Source organism: Lynx rufus, unplaced genomic scaffold (assembly GCF_022079265.1).
Source record: "Lynx rufus isolate CCGP_SWC_20201006 ecotype Redwood Valley unplaced genomic scaffold, mLynRuf1.p SCAF_3, whole genome shotgun sequence".
NCBI lineage: Eukaryota > Metazoa > Chordata > Mammalia > Carnivora > Felidae > Lynx > Lynx rufus.
In genome coordinates, this window is record NW_025814845.1 from 152256159 (window position 1) to 152274832 (window position 18674).

At 51.3% G+C, this 18674-nt stretch overlaps 1 protein-coding gene across 1 annotated transcript in view; it reads left to right on the forward strand.

The window, feature by feature from the left end:
- KIF13B (kinesin family member 13B) overlaps window positions 1-16713 on the forward strand; it is a 203102-nt gene extending 186389 nt beyond the window's left edge. Inside the window, exons 38-40 of the mRNA XM_047090638.1 lie at window positions 5194-5256; window positions 8824-9832; window positions 12008-16713. Coding sequence (XP_046946594.1) covers window positions 5194-5256; window positions 8824-9832; window positions 12008-12297 — 1362 coding nt within the window. The 3' untranslated portion in view covers window positions 12298-16713. The remainder of the gene's footprint in view (window positions 1-5193; window positions 5257-8823; window positions 9833-12007) is intronic.
- Window positions 16714-18674: the final 1961 nt, after the last annotated feature.

An 18674-nucleotide genomic window follows, 5' to 3' on the forward strand; every position in this document is an offset into this window, starting at 1 on the left:
TTAATGTTTATTTTTGAGACAGAGAGAGACAGAGCATGAATGGGGGAGGGTCAGAGAGAGAGAGGGAGACTCAGAATCGGAAGCAGGCTCCAGGCTCTGAGCTGTCAGCACAGAGCCCGACACGGGGCTCGAACTCACGGACTGTGAGATCATGACCTGAGCCGAAGTCAGATGCTTAACCAACTGAGCCACCCAGGCGCCCCTTAATTTCTTATTTTTAACCTCAAGCTAATGAAAAATAATAGAGGGGCACCTGGGTGGCTCAGTTGGTTAAGCAACTGACTCTTGATCTCAGCTCAGGTCTTTTTTTTTTTTTTTTTTGATATAATTTATTGTCAAATTGGTTTCCATACAACACCCAGTGCTCATCCCAACAGGCGCCCTCCTCAGTGCCCATCACCCACATTCCCTTCTCCCCTACCCCCCATCAACCCTCAGTTCTCTGTATTTAAGAGTCTCTTATGGTTTGCCTCCCTCCCTCTCTGTAACTTCTTTTTCCCCTTCTCTTCCCCCATGGTCTTAAGTTTCTCAAGATCCACATATGAGTGAAAACATAGGGTATCTTTCTTTGACTGACTTATTTCACTTAGCATAATACCCTCCAGTTCTATCCATGTTACTGCAAATGGCCAGATTTCATTCTTTCTCATTGCCAAGTAGTATTCCATTGTATATATAAACCACATCTTCTTTATCCATTCGTCAGTTGATGGACATTTAGGCTCTTTCCATAATTTGGCTATTGTTGAGAGTGCTGCTATAAACATTGGGGTACAAGTGCCCCTATGCATCAGCACTCCTGTAGCCCTTGGGTAAATCCCTAGCAGTGCTATTGCTGGGTCATAGGGTAGGTCTATTTTTAATTTTTTGAGGAACCCCTACACTGTTTTCCAGAGCAGCTGCACCAGTTTGCATTCCCACCAACAGTGCAAGAGGGTTCCTGTTTCTCCACATCCTCTCCAGCATCTATAGTTTCCTGATTTGTTCACTTTAGCCACTCTGACCGGTGTGAGGTGGTATCTCAGTATGGTTTTGATTTGTATTTCCCTGATGAGGAGTGACCTTGAGCAACTTTTCACGTGTCTGTTGACCATCTGGATGTCTTCTTTGGAAAAGTGTCTATTCATGTCGTCTGCCCATTTCTTCACTGGATTATTTGTTTTTTGGGTGTGGAGTTTGGTGAGTTCTTTATAGATTTTGGATACTAGCGCTTTATCCGGTATGTCATTTGCAAATCTTTCTTCCCATTCTGTCGATTGCCTTTTAGTTTTGTTGGTTGTTTCCTTTGCACTGCAGAAGCTTTTTATCTTGATGAGGTCCCAATAGTTCATTTTTTGCTTTTAATTCCCTTGCCTTTGGAGATGTGTTGAGTAAGAAATTGCTGTGGCTGAGGTCAAAGAGGTTTTTTCCTGCTTTCTCCTCTAGGGTTTTGATGGTTTCCTGTCTCACATTCAGGTCCTTCATCCATTTTGAGTTTATTTTTGTGTATGGTGTAAGAAAGTGGTCTAGTTTCATTCTTCTGCATATTGCTGTCCAGTTCTCCCAGTACCATTTGTTAGAGACTGTTTTCCATTGGATACTCTTTTCTGCTTTGTCAAAGATCAGTTGGCCATACATTTGTGGGTCCCATTCTGGGTTCTCTATTCTATTCCATTGGTCTATGTGTCTGTTTTTGTGCCAATACCTGAGTCTTTGTTGAACTGAATTTGGACATTGAATCAGAGTCCCAGTTATCTCCTTCATGTAGGACAGCTTTATGGAAACATTTGAAATACCTAAAAGTAGAGAGGATACCACAGCGAACCCCTGTGTGCTCATCATCTAGTTTTAGTAACAGTTATGGGTGCCTCAGTCAGTTAAGTGTCTGACTCTTGGTTTTGGCTCAGGTCATGATATCACGGTTCATGGGTTTGTGCCCCACATTGGGATTCACTCTGACAGTGTGGAGCCTGCTTGGGATTCTCTCTCTCTCTCTCTCTCTCTCTCTCTCTCTCTCTCTCTCTCTGTCTCTCTCTGCCGCTCCTCCCACCCTCTCCCCTCTTCTGTTTCTGCCCCTCCCCTACTCTCTCTCTCTCAAAATAAATAAACTTTAAAACAAAAAGAAAAAAATATATCAAAAAAATGAATACATGGTCAAGCTTGTATGCCCATACCCCACCGTCATTTGCACGCACCTCTCAGAGTCCTCTGGTGGAGAAATATCTACCTGACGCTTACTTGGCCAGAGTCGGTTTTCTGGCAGCCACCACTGCCTGGCTTCCAACGGAGCGGGCATCATGAGCGGGTAGCATGTGAACCAGAGAAGTAGGTGTGTGCAAAGTACTTGACATTACACTCAGGACCCCGCTCAGACCTGATCCCATCTTATTTTTGACACTATTTTTTGTGTGTCCAGTGTCTTGCTCCGCACCCCTGTCATCTGACTGGTGGAGCTGGGGTGGGCCTGTTTATGAAGCAGATGTGTTTCTTGATGAAATGGCCAATGGGGGTGACTGACTATGACAGGAAGCTTGTGAGAGGAAGATGTGAGGTCTCAGCTTAGTGGCCTATAGCCATGACATTGGGCCCTGGGTACCAGGGGTAACTTTAGATACTATGGGAGGAAGTAAATATAAAAATAAAGACAGTAGCCCCTGTATTCGAAGACTGTAAAGCAGGGTGGAGGATACTTGCTTGGAAATAACTCGAGTATCACTGTCTACTGAGTTGACAGCAGAGTGGAGAAATGGAGATTCCTGTGAGAGAGAACTGGCTAGGTGCTGTGAGGGATGGGGGAGTAATGTGTTGTGCGAGTTGAGGGGAGAGGCTTTCCTGGTCCAGGAATCCAAGGAAAGGCTGGAAGATCTTGTGGTTGAGGCCCTCATCACGTGCAGCTGCCTTTCCCCCACCAGGATATTCTCCTTCATTTTCATTCTCTTCCACTCACATTGTCTTTCTTTCTTTCTTTCTTTCTTTCTTTCTTTCTTTCTTTCTTTTTTTCTTAAGTTTATTTATTTTGAGAGAGAGAGAGAACATGAGTGGAGAAGGGGCATAAAGAGAGGGAGAGAGAGAGGGCCAAGCAGGCTTCATGCTGTCAGCACAGACCCCAACGCAGGGCTTGATCCCATGAACCATGAAATCATGACCTTAGCCAAAATCAAGAGTTGGACATTGGATGCTCAACTGACTGAGCCACTGAGGTGCCCCTCACATTGTCTTAAACATACCTCTGATGCTAGCTCTCCCTGGCCATTAGCCCCTGGTGGCTCCCCAGTGTTGCAGGGTAAAGTGTACTTTCCTTTAGTTTATCCCTAGGTTCTTCCATGTGTTTAGACTTACCTCCCACCGTTTCTTAAGTGCCTGTGGTCTCTGCCTTTTCTGAGATCCCACCACCATCCCCCTTACCTTCAGCAGAATTAATCCCTTCTAGCTCTTTTCTCCCAAAGGCAGTCGCAAAGCATGGTTACAGCAGTACCCTTTGCTAAAACGTGGTACTCTTTGCTAAAATGCTGTTATTTGATGCTGTGAACTCAGGTTTACCTCCTAAGTGAGCCATCTTGTTCCAAGTGGGCCCCTCTCCCTTCAGGTAAGAGTTTGGGCTGCTTAGTAGGAAGCAGGACTTTGGCCATCCAGTCTTAGTGCCTGTACACTGTCCAGAGCATGTTAAAAAAAATTTTTTTTAACATTTATTTATTTTTGAGAGAGAAGAAGTGGGAGAGGAGCAGAGAGAGAGGGAGACACAGAATCCAAAGCAGGCTCCAGGCTCTGAGCTGTCAGCACAGAGGCCAACGTGGGGCTTGAACCCACAAACCATGAGATCGTGACCTGAGCCGAAGTCAGACACTTAAACGATGAGCACCCAGCACCCCTGTCCAGAGAGCATCTTTATGGCAGAGAAGCCTCAGGCACCCAGATACATCTTGGGAACTGGGAGGACCTGGGGTCTGAAGGGGGTCAGAAGGAAATTGGGGAGATATGAAGTCTACATGTCTAGGCACTTTAGGTCAGGTAGTAGATCCGTGGTTTGCTGCTTCTCCTTTTGGATCCAAGAAGAGAAAGGACACTCATACTGTACGGAAACAAACTGTGACACCCAATTTTGGCTCCTCCTGGGGGCTTGTTTGTGGTGCCAGGATGGAGCCCTCTTGGGGCTGAGCATTCTGAGGCAAGGTCCAGACTCTTGCATTGGAACAGGGAGACCTGGGAAGGGGCCAGAGGTTGATTGTTGGAATAAAGGCAGAAGTGGTGGATTCTTGGTTTCTTTGAGAGAATCACGTCTGTAAACCCAGCAGCTACTAAAGGAATATCTGATTTCTTCCCCTTTGCAGTTACCAGCTCCTTCTTTTGACATATGTTTTCCTTATCCTGGTGCTAATTATTTTTTCACTGTTTTGGTTTTTTTTTAATATTCCTTGAACCACATGTCTATAAATAAGGAGTCCTTCCTTGTGCTGTTGCTGACACCCATTAATTCAGGCTCTTACCCCTCATATCTGCTCTGTTGCTGGAGCCTCATCGTAATTTATCTCCCTTAGCCTTTAAATATTTCTCCAATCAGTTTGCCTTCTACCACCAGATCCATCTCCTCAAGCTTCTGCTTTCTCCACTCAGGCAACTGTAGTGGTTTTCGTCATTACCTGATGAGGGTAGTTGCAGGCACCAAAGCCTCTATCCATATGTCTGTCCTGCTCTGTTTTATGCCCCAGACTTGTGTGCTAGCCAGACCAGCTTCCTTACTCTTCACTTCCTGTGACGATGCTTGGGCACCACTTCTCCCTGGCCATCAAGGCTTGCTTTGTGTCCCACCTCCTGCCTGAAGCCTTTCCTGTCCCAACCATTTCTCTCTAGAGTCCTGCAACACTAGTATGTGCAGAACAGCCCTTGACAAACAGGCTCCATATGTGAGTGGAGACGGAGCCTCTGAGTGTGTAGGTGTGCCATCTATGGTGTGGTTTTTAGCATGTGTCCTGTGTTGCCAACTGGGGTATACGTGCTCGCTGTGCTCCGTATTTCCTACACTTCCCTGTGGAGTGTGGCGCCACTAGCCTTGGCATGCCTAACTGGCAGGGACTTGTTAGAATTCCTGAAGGTGTAAAAGTTCACGTTGAGTGTGTCCTCCTGATGGGCTGTCCCGTCTGTTCAATTAAAACCTTCTGTGGTGATCTCTCTGCTTCTCTTGGTCCCTTACGCCTGCCTGTTCACTTGTTTTCTCAGCCCGTGCCCCGAATCATGGTGCAGTCTGCCTTCCCGGACGTGGGGACGCCCAGAATGGTGGAGGTGAGTTAGTCAGGCGGAGGTGGCGCCTTTGCTGGTGGCTGCCCCACATGTGGTGGGTGGCCCCAAGGCTCTAATTTTTGAGTCCACACCCATGGGTTTTTCATTTTAGTGTTCCCGTTTTGATAATTAGCTATAATATAGGTCACTGTCTTCTCCCTCTATATTTTCCTTGTTCTACTTTTCTATTTTCAACTTGTTAATCATATGATTGCTAAACTTTTAGGTGCTTGACTGCTAATGTAGTCTGCTGCTTTAATAGCCCACTGCTAGGCAAAGGCGATTTCTATAAACAGAACAATCTCCTTATCCTGAGTGTTTGCTTAATTCTCAGTTTTACATTTCATTCTGATTCATGATATCAGCGTGAAAAGACTAATGCTAAACTGGGGAGAAAATAGTCTCTTATGATCTCCCACAGATGAACAGCACTTCTCATCTTATGAATAGCAAATCTATTTTCTCCCACTGTGCGTTCATTCTCTTAGGAAGGGCTGTATCTTTATCGGAAAATTTTATTTATTAAAACAACGGCCAAAAAGGGCAAATGATTTGAAAGAGAACTCAGACCTCCACGGATTCACTCCTTTCTAAAAAGGCCCTTTTCAATCCAGAACATATTTGATGTTCGTGTGCACCACCCCCCTCAACCCCGTCCCCTGTGAGTTGTGTTTGTTATTTTGCTGAGGCAGGATTGGGATCCCAAGGCCAGTGGGACAGAGGGAGACCACGTCTTTCACGGGTGAGGGCACCAGACCTGTGACAGCCTCTGTGGCTCAGGGCAGCTCTGGGAGTGTCAGCGGTAAGGGAATAACCCACAGATGGGGGGAGACGGTTTCCACTCACATATCAACTCCAGTCAAGTGGGAGCGGCTTCCTGCAGTGCTGTAACGGAAGGAATCTGAGGCTGTGCTCAGGCTCAGCAGGAAAGAACCGAGCAATCAGCGCTTGCCTTCTGCCACCTTTGGTCCTTTTTGTCACTGTGGATCTGACCTCTGATCCCTGGTTGTCACTTACTGGAGACTTTAGATAAATCCTTTAACCTCTCTGGGCCATGTTGTAAAACGCATATGGTAGTACTTGCCGGCCTACATCGAAGGATTCATGTGGAGGCAAATGGGATAATGACCAGGGAAATCCAAGCCACTGTCACTGGACTGTCACCTCCTCAGGACAGGACTGAGTTGGCCATTTGCAGATAGCTGTCCGTGTGGCAATGATGCAGTGTTACCATCGGAGAATAGGGAACATGTACTATTTCAGAACCACAGTTCCTGTTCAGATTCTAGACTCTGGTAGTTTTGTTTGTATATTCTTCCCTGCCTGGTCAGTGATATTAAAAATAAAATAGAAAAGGATAAATAAAACATGTACAAGTTGCAAAAGAAAAATGATTGAAGGATTGCCTAATCTTTTAGAGTATTTATGTTGGTGACAGTTATTGATCTATTGGATTTAGTAAATTTTGCAGCCTGGAGATCCATCACAAAAATAGGCTGTTAATCTCAAGAGGTGCCGTTAATTTCGTACCCTGAAAGTGTGCCTTGTGGGGAAAGGAGGGCCTCTGGAGACAGGAATATAAATGACAATTCACGTGAAAATGCATGATTTATCAGACTGCTGAGTTAAGCCAAGTAACTGTAAGAGACTTATAGATCTCAGCTGTTTCCCAGTTCAAATAAATCCTGTATTTCAAATGGAAAATGGCCATTCCTGTAATATAAATAATCTTTCCGTAAATATTGGAAAACATATTTCTTTTTCTGAACAGCATCCTTCTCCAGAGCACCAACCCCATTCCCTGTTCCTGCCTTCTCTCTTACCCCTGTCATTGTGAATCAGGAATAGAGAGATAATCTGCTAACTTCTTCAAATGGCTTCAGTTATCACCGAAAGAGCACCCTAGGAGCACCTCAGAACCAGTAGAATGTGGACGAGCAGTGGCTGTCGTCATTCCCCAGGGGATGGGGCTTTGTGTGTCTCTGTCAGAGTGAGGCAGACAAGTCATACGAGATGGGGAAGCCAGCCTCTGCGGCTCCTTCCACTCCCAGCCCCCCTTCACTGCAGGGGAGGTTACTGCCTGGCCTGCATCTCCCTGGACCAGAGGGCCCCCGAACCATGACATGGGACCAGCCTGCAGGCAGCCTGTCTCCTCTTCTTCCACCTGACTCCCAGCCAGGAGCCACAAGCTAGCCACCAGGCCCGAGGGTCATTCCTGGCAGCACTGGCGAAGCTGTGTTGAGGCACATCCACACCCTTCACTGAGATCCTCATTTCAACTTTGCAGGAGAAAGTATTCTTCTGGCTTCTAGTGATTCTCTCAGTCCCTCGTGAAGTTGGTGGTGGGCAGGTGGATCTGTTTCCATCAGAGCAGGGTGCTTAGCCCGAGTGCCGGGAGACTGGGGATGCTGGTGGGTAGGGAGGGAATCGAGATTTAATGTGCACCTATTGTGTGCTGCACCCTGTGGTAAGGACCTTGCCATGCCTCACTGACCCTACTACATGGCCGTCGAGTAGTCTTCTTTCCCACCACCAAGCCCTTGTCCCACAGTAGCTGAGTGTTCAACTTAATTCTGACACCGTCTTCCCTGGAGATGGCATCAAAGCCCATGGGTTAAGGGCTCAGGCCCACAAGAATGTCCCTGCTTTGAGTATCAGTCCCAAGTCAGGTGGTCGGTCACCTGTGCTTCTGATCAACCAGCTGTAGATAAGGGGTTCCAATGAACCTCCACTTGGGTTTGATTAATTTGTCAGAATGGTTCGCACAACTCAAGAGAAACATTTTACTTACTAGATCACCAGTTTATTACAAGGGATACCACTGGGGAACAGCCACGTGGAAGAGGTGCATAGGGCCAGGTGTGGGGAGAAGGCGTGGACTTTTAATGCCCTCCCTGTGTGCAACACTCTCCCCATACCTCCATGTGTTCACCAAACCAGCAGCTCCCAGGAGCCTGTCCCTTTCGGTTTTTGTGGAGGCTTTATTACATAGGCATGATTGATTAAATCATTGGCAATTAGTGATTAGCTCACCTTTAGCCCCTCTTCCCTCCTTGGAGTTGGCTGTGGGGCTGAAGCTCAAATCACAAGGTGGGTTGCCCTGGCAACCAGCCCCCATCCTTAGGTGCAGGCCCAGAGTCAGCTCATTAACATGAACTCAGATGTTGTTGGAAGGGGCTTGTTAGGAATATCAAAATGCCTTTATCACTCTTACCACTTAGGAAACTCCAAGGGTTCCAGAGCTCTGTGGCAGAAACAGGATGAAGGCCAAATATATATTTCTTATTATAAGTCACTCTATCTCAGGCAGCGAGCAGGTGGGTGGCTGTTTGCTTGGTGCTCAGCATAGTGCAGAGTGCGGGCTGCTCAGTGCTGCGGAAAAAACTGGGGTCACCCGGACGGAAGTGGTGGAACAGAACTGGCACCCGGTCTGCCCAGGTGCATGGCAGCGCTCTTTTCACTGTCAAAGCTGTAATGTTTCAACTGACCACAAGATCTGTCTGAATTCTTTTGGAAATGAGCAGCTGACTTTGAATTTTAACCTTTATTCTTGGCCCTTCCCTGCTTCAGGCTTACCGAGAGAACGTGGGGATTAGTGCAGCTCCTGATGTGACTGTGCAGATGGCCCCCGTGAAGATGTGTGACAGACCCACGAAAGCACCTCCCCAGCAGTCCATCACTGCCAACACCCAGGCCCCCGAAGTTCAGGAAGGGCCGCCCAGCCCCCTGAGTGAGGCCTCCAGTGGGTACTTTTCCCACAGCGTCTCCACCGCGACACTGTCCGATGCATTGGTCCCTAGCCTTGATGCCGCGGCTGCAGTGGGGGGCCAGACGCCTGGCTCGCCCCCTCCTGCCCTCTGCCCGGCCACCCCGGACACGGAGCTCCCATTTCCATCTCCTGCTCCCACTGCAGACAGTGATCTTCCTGCCCGGTTGGAGGGTCAGCGCAGCCTTCTGTCCCTGCCACTCCCGGCAACGCAAAATGCTTGGGGCAACAGCAATGGTGCGTCCGAGGCCAGGGGAGCAGTTTCCTCGGAGAAGCAGAATGAAAAAGCAAGGGCTTCACTGACTCATCTCCCCACGCCTGCCCCCGAGAAGGAATCACCCAGCCAGCAAAGCGGCGGCAAAGTTTCCTCGGCCACCAAGCAGCTCGGAAGAGCCACGGACCATGTGAAGCCTGCCGCCAGCTTAGAGCTGGATGTCTCCAAACCACAGCCTCCAGACCTCCTGTCTCAATCACCTGCTCTGGCGTCTCCATTCAGAATCCAGAAGGTGCGAACCTCCGAGCTGAAGTCGTTCTCGCGCATGCTGGGCGGGGACTCCAGCTGCCCCTCTGGTGCTGAGGAGGACCTGCCGGCCTCGGCCTCGGGGGGGCCGAGTGACAGCAGTGCTGGGACACAGGCCCTGGGAAAGCTGGAGGTTTCCTCAGATTCTGAAGAAGCCAGCGAAGTCCCAGAGTGGCTCAAAGAAGGAGAATGTGTCACCGTGGGCACCAACAAGATAGGCATTGTGAGGTACATCGGGCCAACTGACTTTCAAGAGGGGACGTGGATCGGAGTAGAGTTACACTCACCTTCAGGTGAGTGCTGCTTGTTTGGGATGGTTCCCTGGGCTCCTAAGGGGATTTCGCCAACTGTGGTCTTGGGGGGAGAGTACTGGCCCTGTTCCAGCACTGCGGGGAACTTGCTATGTGCCCTTGGGCACATCATTTGACCTCCCTGAGCCTCCAGGTCACTTTTCAAAATCAGGAATGAAAGTTACCTAAGTGTTCTCTTTGTTAAACTTCCAGACATTTTTCAGAAACCTAAGACATTGATTGAAAGCTACTATCAATTTGGTAATGAATTTAAATGCCTTTTTTTTTTTTTTTTAAGTCACAGAGGCATCTGCTTTTGAACTGTAACAGTGTAACAGTAGCTGTGTCTGCTGTTTCTGCTCAGGTTGCAAATACTGATGCCTGTGTGCAGGCTGGATGCCTTGGCTTGAGAACAGAAGAGGTGATCTCTTATGTCTCATTACAGAATGGCACACCTTAAAAGCAAATAGATCACCATTTTCTGAAAAACCAGGGCCACTACTTAAGGAAATACTTTGTCCTTTAGATATTTCTTTTTATTAAAACAGCTTTACTCTGATACCAATTCACATACTGTAAAGTCTACCTATTAAAAGTGTACAATTAATTTAATGGTTCTGAGTAGATTTACAGAGTTGTGCAATCACTACCATAGTCTAATCTTAGAACAGGTTCATCAACCTAAAAAGAAGCCACATGTCTGTTTTGAAGGCCCTCTCCCTCCCTAAGTCCTAGCTAACCAACCAATAATCAGTTTTTCATCTCTCTAAATTTATATGCAATGTCCTAATCTGGACTTTCACATAAAGGGGATCCTACAATATGCTGGGCTTTTGTAACTGGCTTCTTTCATTCTGCATAATTTTCCAAGGTTTATCTGGTTACAACTTGTGTCAGCACTTCATCCCTTTTTCTGGCCAAATAATATTCCAGCCTGTGGAAGTTCCACCTTTTGTTCATCCATTCATCAGTTGGTTTCCACTTTTTGGCTGCTGTGAAAAATGCTGTAAGTTGGAAGTGGTTCTAGAAGAGTAATGCAGCACAGGCCAGACATTTTTTAAAGAAGTGTCTGCTATTATGTGCAGGGAAATTGGGAGAGAAGTTTATATCTGCCGTTAGACTCAAGAATTAAAGTGGAATTAGCAAATAGATGAATTCATTCAACAATTATGCACCCACCATGTGGCAATCACTGTCTTGGTTTCCAAGGATACCTTGGGGAGCAAAACAAAGTCCCTGGTCTCACTGGACTGTCATTTTGGGAGGGAGAAAATAACCAAGTAAACAAACGAAGAAATAATTAACACTTGATAGTAGTAAGTGCTGTGAAGAAAACGAAATGGGGTGAGTGGGCAGAGGACAGTGGGGAGACTGGAAGTGGGGAGCTGGTGGGCAGGGGTGGGGGGTGTGCCCTGGGAGCCGAGGGATTAGCGGTGGCCACGCAGTGAGGGACATGGTCTGTTAGATGCGCTGAGAGGTGCTACTGAGGGGTCCTTGCTGACAGAGAGGAGGTGGTGAGGGTGCGCCTGTTTGGAGTCGGGGGAAGAGAGAAGGGTGGGTTAGGATGTGCAGCAAGTGAAGACAATTCATGATTGTTTTTGCTTCAAAGATCATGTTCCCCACCAACCTGTCACCATGAGATACTGACATTTAGGGGTCAGGGTGGTCCCTTTGCTCAGGTATCCTCTCTCTCTACCCACTTCAGCACTGGGTTCTCATTCTTCACCTTAATGCATTTTCTATCTGTTTTTACAATTTTAGTATATGTGCTGCTGAAGCGAGCACTGTATCTGTTTTTACAAAGGAAACTTCTTTCCTCCATTTTGACACATTAAGCATGACATCTGACTAGCTACAATTTGGTAATTTGCCAGTTTCCATCTAATGGATTCAGGAAAAATAATCATTCCACCAACCACCTCCATCCAGGTTGAAAATGGTCTCTTCCCTGGAGGAGGGTGGGGTCGGTGCCACTTCTGCTTTGCTGACTTGCCTGCACCTGGCCATGGGAAATGGCAGGACGGGCGCATCGACCTCACACCTGGGCTGCCTGGGGGTGCCTGTCACCGGTGGCCAGCACATGCTGCCTGGGAGCCTATGCCCTCGGCCTCATCTGTTTGACAGGGAGCGAGGGGCCCTGGGAAGCCACCTCTGTGTCTTCTTCTCTTTTCCCCTCAGGTAAGAATGACGGCTCCATCGGAGGGAAGCAGTACTTCAAGTGCAACCCTGGCCACGGGCTGCTGGTGAGGCCGAGCCGGGTGCGCAGAGCAACGGGCGCAGGGCAGCGGCGCAGCGCGGGGCCCAGGCTGCAGGGCGCCCCTGAGCCCCGAAGGAGCAGCACCCTCTCCGGCTCCGCCACCAACCTGGCCTCCCTGACGGCGGCTCTGGCCAAGGCAGAGGGCGCCACAGCGCTGAGGGCCGACAGGAGCCATAAGAACCCGGAGAACCGAAAGTCCTGGGCCAGCTAAGCCGGCGCCCCGGCCCTCCTCCCTCATGGTCCTCCTGGGCTGCTGGCCTGCTTCCCTGGCCAGTGCTGCCGGAGGGCGTGGCTCCCGAGCCTTGCCGGTGACGGCCCTGGGGTGGGCAGTGACACCTCAGACCCCCTTCCCTGGGGAGCAGGCAGTGAACTCTTTTTGCACAACACAGGGCTCGTGACCTTTCCCTGCTCCTCCCGGGACTCTGGAAGCTTCATTTCTTCCTCTGCTCAGAGAAGAGGCATCTCCACAAGGCAGAGGGGTTGAAGGTTCTAGGAGCCTGGAGCAGTCCTGGATGGTGGGAGCCAGGCCCCTGCCTGGAGATTTCCTGGGGCTGTTGTTCCTCTTTTCTGTTCTGATGACCCCACTAACCTCGTAACCAACCTCGTAACCAGTGCCTTTCTTTCCCAGAGGCAGGGCATCCTCCCTCTGCCTCCAGGGCCAGCGCCCCAGCCGACCTGCCATGGTTCTGGCTTGCTCCCCAGGCTCACTGCATCCTCTGGCCCCCCAGAGACCCAACACCAAGTAACAGACTCCCACAAGTGCCTCTGGTGGGACTTTTGGCACAAGGTCCTGGGCGCCACAGCAACGGGCACTGGGCCTGACCCTCCCACCTTTCCCTCCTCCTTTCCGCAGGGTTTCGTAGCGGTTTCTTTGTGGGCACGTTAGTGTCATTATACCTGGAAAGCGTTTTCTCTTTGCCATTTGTTCCCTTAACAGAGTGCTTGGAATATATTTATTTATATTTATTTTTTCAAAATCCGAAATCTTTCGCGAGCCACAATCATCTGCCCAGGCATGAGTGCCCCGGGCCTGCCTTGCACATCACCAGCCTCTGAGGCTGCTCAGCAGCTGCCAGCCTCCTGCCTCTGGCAGGGGTTCCCAGGGGGACAGAGGGTGATGCCCCTCCTTACGTTATCATTGACACAGACGCACAAGTGGCCTTACTCCAAGAGAGCAAAAACTTGGAGGATTATGTTATGGTGCATCTGCAATGGCAAAGTCAGCAGAGGTGTCACGACCCTATTTGGTGCAATTTTGGTTTCTTGGAAGGGCCTGAGACCAGTTTAACTTCTTGGCAGTTCTATACCCTGATGACTCCCTAAGGCTGGGGGGCTGTGGCCTAGCAGGTGGGCCTGTGCAAGGAGAGCTCCCCACTGTCCCTACCAGTCCAGACCTGGACAGCAGGAGACCCTCCACAAGCATTGCCCAGCTCTCACAGGACACTTCCTGGAACCCTTCCCCGCCAGGCTGGTTGGGAGTTGGAACGGAGTCTGCAGAAGTGAGAAGAGGGCTGGTGCCTCTGGGACCAGGGGGTGGCGTGTGGCTCTGGTGGGGAGTGCCAGGTGGGATGGAACCTCCATGGGAGAGCTAGTGCTTCTGGAACTTTCCACGGGAGGAGCCCAGGGACCTAGTGCCCAGCATTCAGTTACCTGCCATGTATGTCCTCACAAGGGAGCAGGAGCCTAGGGGACATCCTGGCAGCCCGGGGACAAACCCCGGGTCAGGATTTGTGGACGGCACTGGGAGGCCTGTTTTTAGTTCTCACATTTAGACTCTTAGAAACGATGCCCAGGAAGCCCTTTTTGAAAAATCTCTGTTCCGTAGGGATTTGAAGCCCCTACGGAGAAGTCATGTCAGGTTCCCTGCCCCAGAGTGGGGCTGTGTGGGGCCCACGGGTACCTGAGGGTTTGCAGCTGCCGCAGGCCCGAATCCCTGTTGGGGAGGAGCCCGGGATTAATTAGCTTCCATTAATTACACGGGGCGCCGCCCGCCCGCCCACCCACCGCTTTGGGGCCCAGCTTCCTAACAGCCAGCTGTGTGCCAGGTGAGAGCTGCCGCTCCCCCCCACCCCGTGTGCCTCAGTCCTCACTCCTCACTGGGCTGGGCCCCCGTGACTCGAGCTGCCACAGGAGGACGGGCCCGGAGCTGAAGGGCACACCCCTCGTGTAGCTTTATCTCAGCAAATGTTCAGTTTCTGCCTAACCTCCTTCCCAGCGCAGAAGTCCTCCACAAATCTGTGTTCAGGTAGGACTTTGCGGACACCAGCGTCAGTGTGGTCCGTTGATGAACGAACTGGCACCACCCCTTCCTCTGAGGGGAGCAGCGATGCTCACAGCCTCCGACGACCTGCCTGTGGGCAGACGTCGCACGCCCGGCTCACTGGGGAAAACAAATGGAAGGTCATTTGGCCGTTTATGATCCTTATTTACCTGGCAAAGTACTTGCCGGAGCCCAGCCCTGCGCGTGCCTTCAGCAGCCTTCCGCAGAACTGTGTCGGGAAGGCCAGTCGGGAGATGGGTGTCATGCTCTGTCTCTGTCACTTGGTTTGGTTGACATGGAGTGGACTGCAGTGGAATTATGGACCTGAGCGGGGTCATATCAGCTGGAGCTTGCAGGAGCCGTGGAAGAGACCAGCCTGGGGTGTAAGGAGGTTTCGGGACCACCTTCTCTTTCTCCCAAGGTCCCCTCTGCAGCCAGCATGGCCTCCCTCCGTCCCCTGGGCCTGCTTTTCCAACATTCCCAGTTTCCTCTGCCTGAGATTCCCCACCACCCATCCCCGTTCCTTGCAGGTCTGCCTCCCAGGGGAGCAGCGTTGCCCCAGCCGTGGCTTCCCCTGGGTCTTGTGCGGAAGCAGCTGACGGTGTGAGCAGCTGAGCAGAGGGCCTGCCGGGACAGCCTGGCTGCCAACGGGGTGGGAGGGCTGTCATTGGTCTCGGGAGGAAGGCATTACTGTGGCTGCTGTCTGGTATGCAGCTCTCGCCTGCTCTGGAGCACGTTTTGGGCCCCGCCCTGCAGGGTGTGAGAGAGGAGACGTCTGTGCCACTGGTGTCGTTGGCCAGCTGCCACTGTGGCTGGAGAGTCAACAGTGGGCCTGCCCCAGGACCGGGAGAGGCTGGTCTGGCTGTCCTGACTCAGCTCTGGCCCCACAGGCACCTTGAGAGCCACGAGGCCTGTGTGGCTCGTCATAGGGACAGGGTTTGCAGTCCCAACCCTCCCTATCTTCTTCACAACCAGCGCGTCCCTTCAAGGTCCGGGTGTCGCTGGGTTAAGCAGGGTGCAGGCGTCACTCCGTTGCAGTCAGCTGTCTTCCTGGGCAGCTCGGGGCAGCCCTCCTCCTCCAGGGGATAAGCAGTGCGAGTCTGAGGGAGGCCTCCCTGCTCTGGTCTGCGGCCTTCACTCTCGCTCCTCAGTGCAAACTCATGTTAACCTGTTACTAGAAAAGCAGTGGCGTGCGGAAGACGTGCTCACTAAAGCCATAGCCCAGGCAGTCCCTATGGCCCAGCGTTTATTGGGCCAAAGGTGCGGTCTTGCCGGGGGCATGGCCATGGGAGGTGGAGGGAGGGGCTCCATCGCACCCACCTTCTGTTCTCACCTTACTAATAGGCCTGGTTTTAAATGAAGTGTCAGCACTAAGATTTGAGATGAGGTTCCAGCAGGTCCCAGGCTCTGGGATTGGGTGTGACAGCAGGAGGGGATGGGCCACCTGGATGCTGGGCCCACCCCCAACGGCCCCAGGCAGCACCAGGATGTCAGAGGCCAGGCGGGGGATCCTCCTGGGCTTCTGCCTCCCTTTCTGCACGTGTACAATCTCCACTGGCCGTCACCCCCAGGGCACTGCAGTGGCGGTGGGGCGGAGGGGGGGGTGGTTGGCCATAGGGGGCAGCCGTCCAAAATCCCAGCCTGGCCAGAGGGCACAGGAGAGTGAGAGAGCACGGCCGGTGCATGTGGCTGGGGTCAGCCACGAAGGGCCTTGTGCATTTAGTGAGAGATTTGAGCTTCCATTGAGCTGTGAATGGGACCCTTGAAGAGTTTGAAAGGCTTAAACGGTGTTTAAATCCCTCATTACTTCCTTATGTTTTCTCATCTTGGCTTAACGTTCCCTGTATGTGAAACCCACAAGAAGTTCAAGGGTAGTTATTTTCCTGGCTGAGATTAGCTCCACTTGCTTGAGGTTGGCCTTGTAGGCCTGCGTCTGGGACAGGGAGTGCAGCTACCTGTCTGTCGTGCCTTTTTACCCTGGGGATGGTGGGTGGGTGCAGCCTGTCTTGCAGCCTAAAACACTGGCTCAACCGTCCCCACACATGTCTTTCTCTCAGAGAAGTCCATTGTGCCTTCAGCCAGGCTGCTGACACTAATTTCGTGGGGGGTCTTGGAGGGTCTTCTCCACGTGTGGAGTTCTGTAAATACGACAGGTTCACGTATAAAGAAATGATTTTGATTGGGCGACTATATTGATTTGCTGCACATGAAGTGGGAGTTTAAAAAATCCAAAGACTTTGTAATGAATTGTAAAGACTTAATGATTTGTATTATATAATGAACTAAAGGTCTGTACTTTTGTACCATATATGCCTTTCTGTCGTATGACCAGCAGCCTCTAAATAAAACCAGATGATTTCATGCCTATGTCCGAGGCTGGTCTCCTTGCTTTCCCCTCCCCCCACCCCCGAGGCAGGGGTGTTTGAGCTCATTCCAGGCTGTCCCATGGGGCAAGGGGTGGCCTGGGTCCAAGACTCTTCAAGACTGAGACTAGGATGGGGAGGTTCAGGGAAGCCGCAGGTCCCTGAGTGCACGTCTCCAGAACCCTGCACCCCTTGTGGTTTGGACTAAAGAAACGGGCAGGCCCCACGGGTTCCGTGGCCAAGTCTTACTCCCCTTGGTCGAGACCCTCTTACAGGAGCCAAGAGCCAATAGAAACTTTCTGATGGCCTTAGAACTAGGGTAACTGGAGCTTCTGGGCTAACTGGGAGACAGCTGGTCTGGAGGAGGTTGGTGGGGGGGGGGGGACAGTCCTCTTCTCTGGAGCAGGATGTCCCAGTTCTCAGGCAACGGCTCCACTGTCCGCCTTGATCTACGTGATCGGCCCCACACCTGCGAGCTGAGGACTTCCTTGTGCTGCTGCACAAACAGCTTGACCCTTGAAGGTTCTGCAACAGGCATTTGGGGGAGGAGATGATGCTTGTGGACACTGGCAGGGCTGGGTCACACCCTGCAGGCTTGGAACCCAGTGTTATTTGTTGGTTCCTGCTCGTACCCATGAGGCCAGCATCCTCAGGACGTCGTTCCCGGCCGGGGCCCAGCACGGTTCGCAAGGGCACTAGGGGTGCTGGGCCCAGCCCCTCTTCCCTGGGGAGGTGACCAGGTCTCCTGAGATTGCCTGCAGGGAGCCCAGCACCAGGCAGGGGCAAGGCTGCTGGGTGTGCTGTTTTCAGGGGCATATGGGCTCCCCGGCGGCCCTGCATCAGTAAATCACTTGGCTCTCCTCTGATGGATCATGTCCTTGCAGGTGGAAGGCCGACTGGAGGTGGCCACCAACCAGTCAGGCACATCTTTGCAGGGCTGGTTTATATTCCTAAGTTCTCTGGGTTGTTCTCTGAGATAAGTACTGCCAAATTATGACAGAAATTTGGCAGCCAGGAGCTGCCCTGTTCTGAGGCAAGTCTGAATGTAGAATTGATCTAGCTCCTAGGATGAATCTCAATTTTCCAAGCTGCTACTTTCCTGCAGCTCATGAGAACTCCCACAGCATGAGGCTATGGGGTTGTTACGGTTGCTCAGACCCCAAAACGAGCTCTAGTGGTTGTGTCACGTTTAGTCCTCTCGCTGAGTCACTCGGTGAACATTTGTGTGCTTCTTCCGCACCAGGCCTTGTGTAGCGAACAGCGCGGATGGGCAATCCCGACCAGTCCCCACGGGTCGAGCGCACGGTGCTCGAGGGAGGGGCCCTGGAGGATTTTAGCGGTTGAGGACGTTCCTTCTAGGCTGGTGCGTTTGCAGGACTCCTTTGCAGGCTTTGGCCCAGAGGAGGAGCGTGAGGAGACAATGTCCTCAGCATCCCCTCCCCCATCCCCTGCTCACCTCCACTTGGGGACTTAGAGTTTGGGGCAACTTAAAATTTTGCCTAGCCCTTCCTAAGTCTGTAAGAGGAAACCATTTATTTCTTAGGTTTTCTCTGAGGAGGGGTAAAACAAGTCAATCCTAGGCTGTGGGATGAGTGGGGGGCCAGGGGGGCTTGGGCACTCTGTCCTTGAGTCCTGGGTAAGAATCTGCCCCCAACCATAGGTGTCTTTAAGGAAAAACAAGCTTCAGCTTTGCTTCTTTTCATTTTTCACTGCAAACGGAAAGACGGCTCTTTGAGAAAATCAGGTGCTTGGGACGTGGCCTGGAGCCCGAGAGGGAAAGTGTGTGGAGCTTGTCAGCGTGGACAAGCTGCTAGGACCCCAGGGGCGCTGAGATGTGGGAAGACAGAGGGAAGGGAGGGAGGGGGCTGGGGTCGATGTGAGGGTGCCCCCCCAGCCAGGGCAAGGGAGCGAGGGGAAGGTGTGGCCTCTCCTGGGGTAGGAGAGCCCCATGGAGGAGGTGGGCGG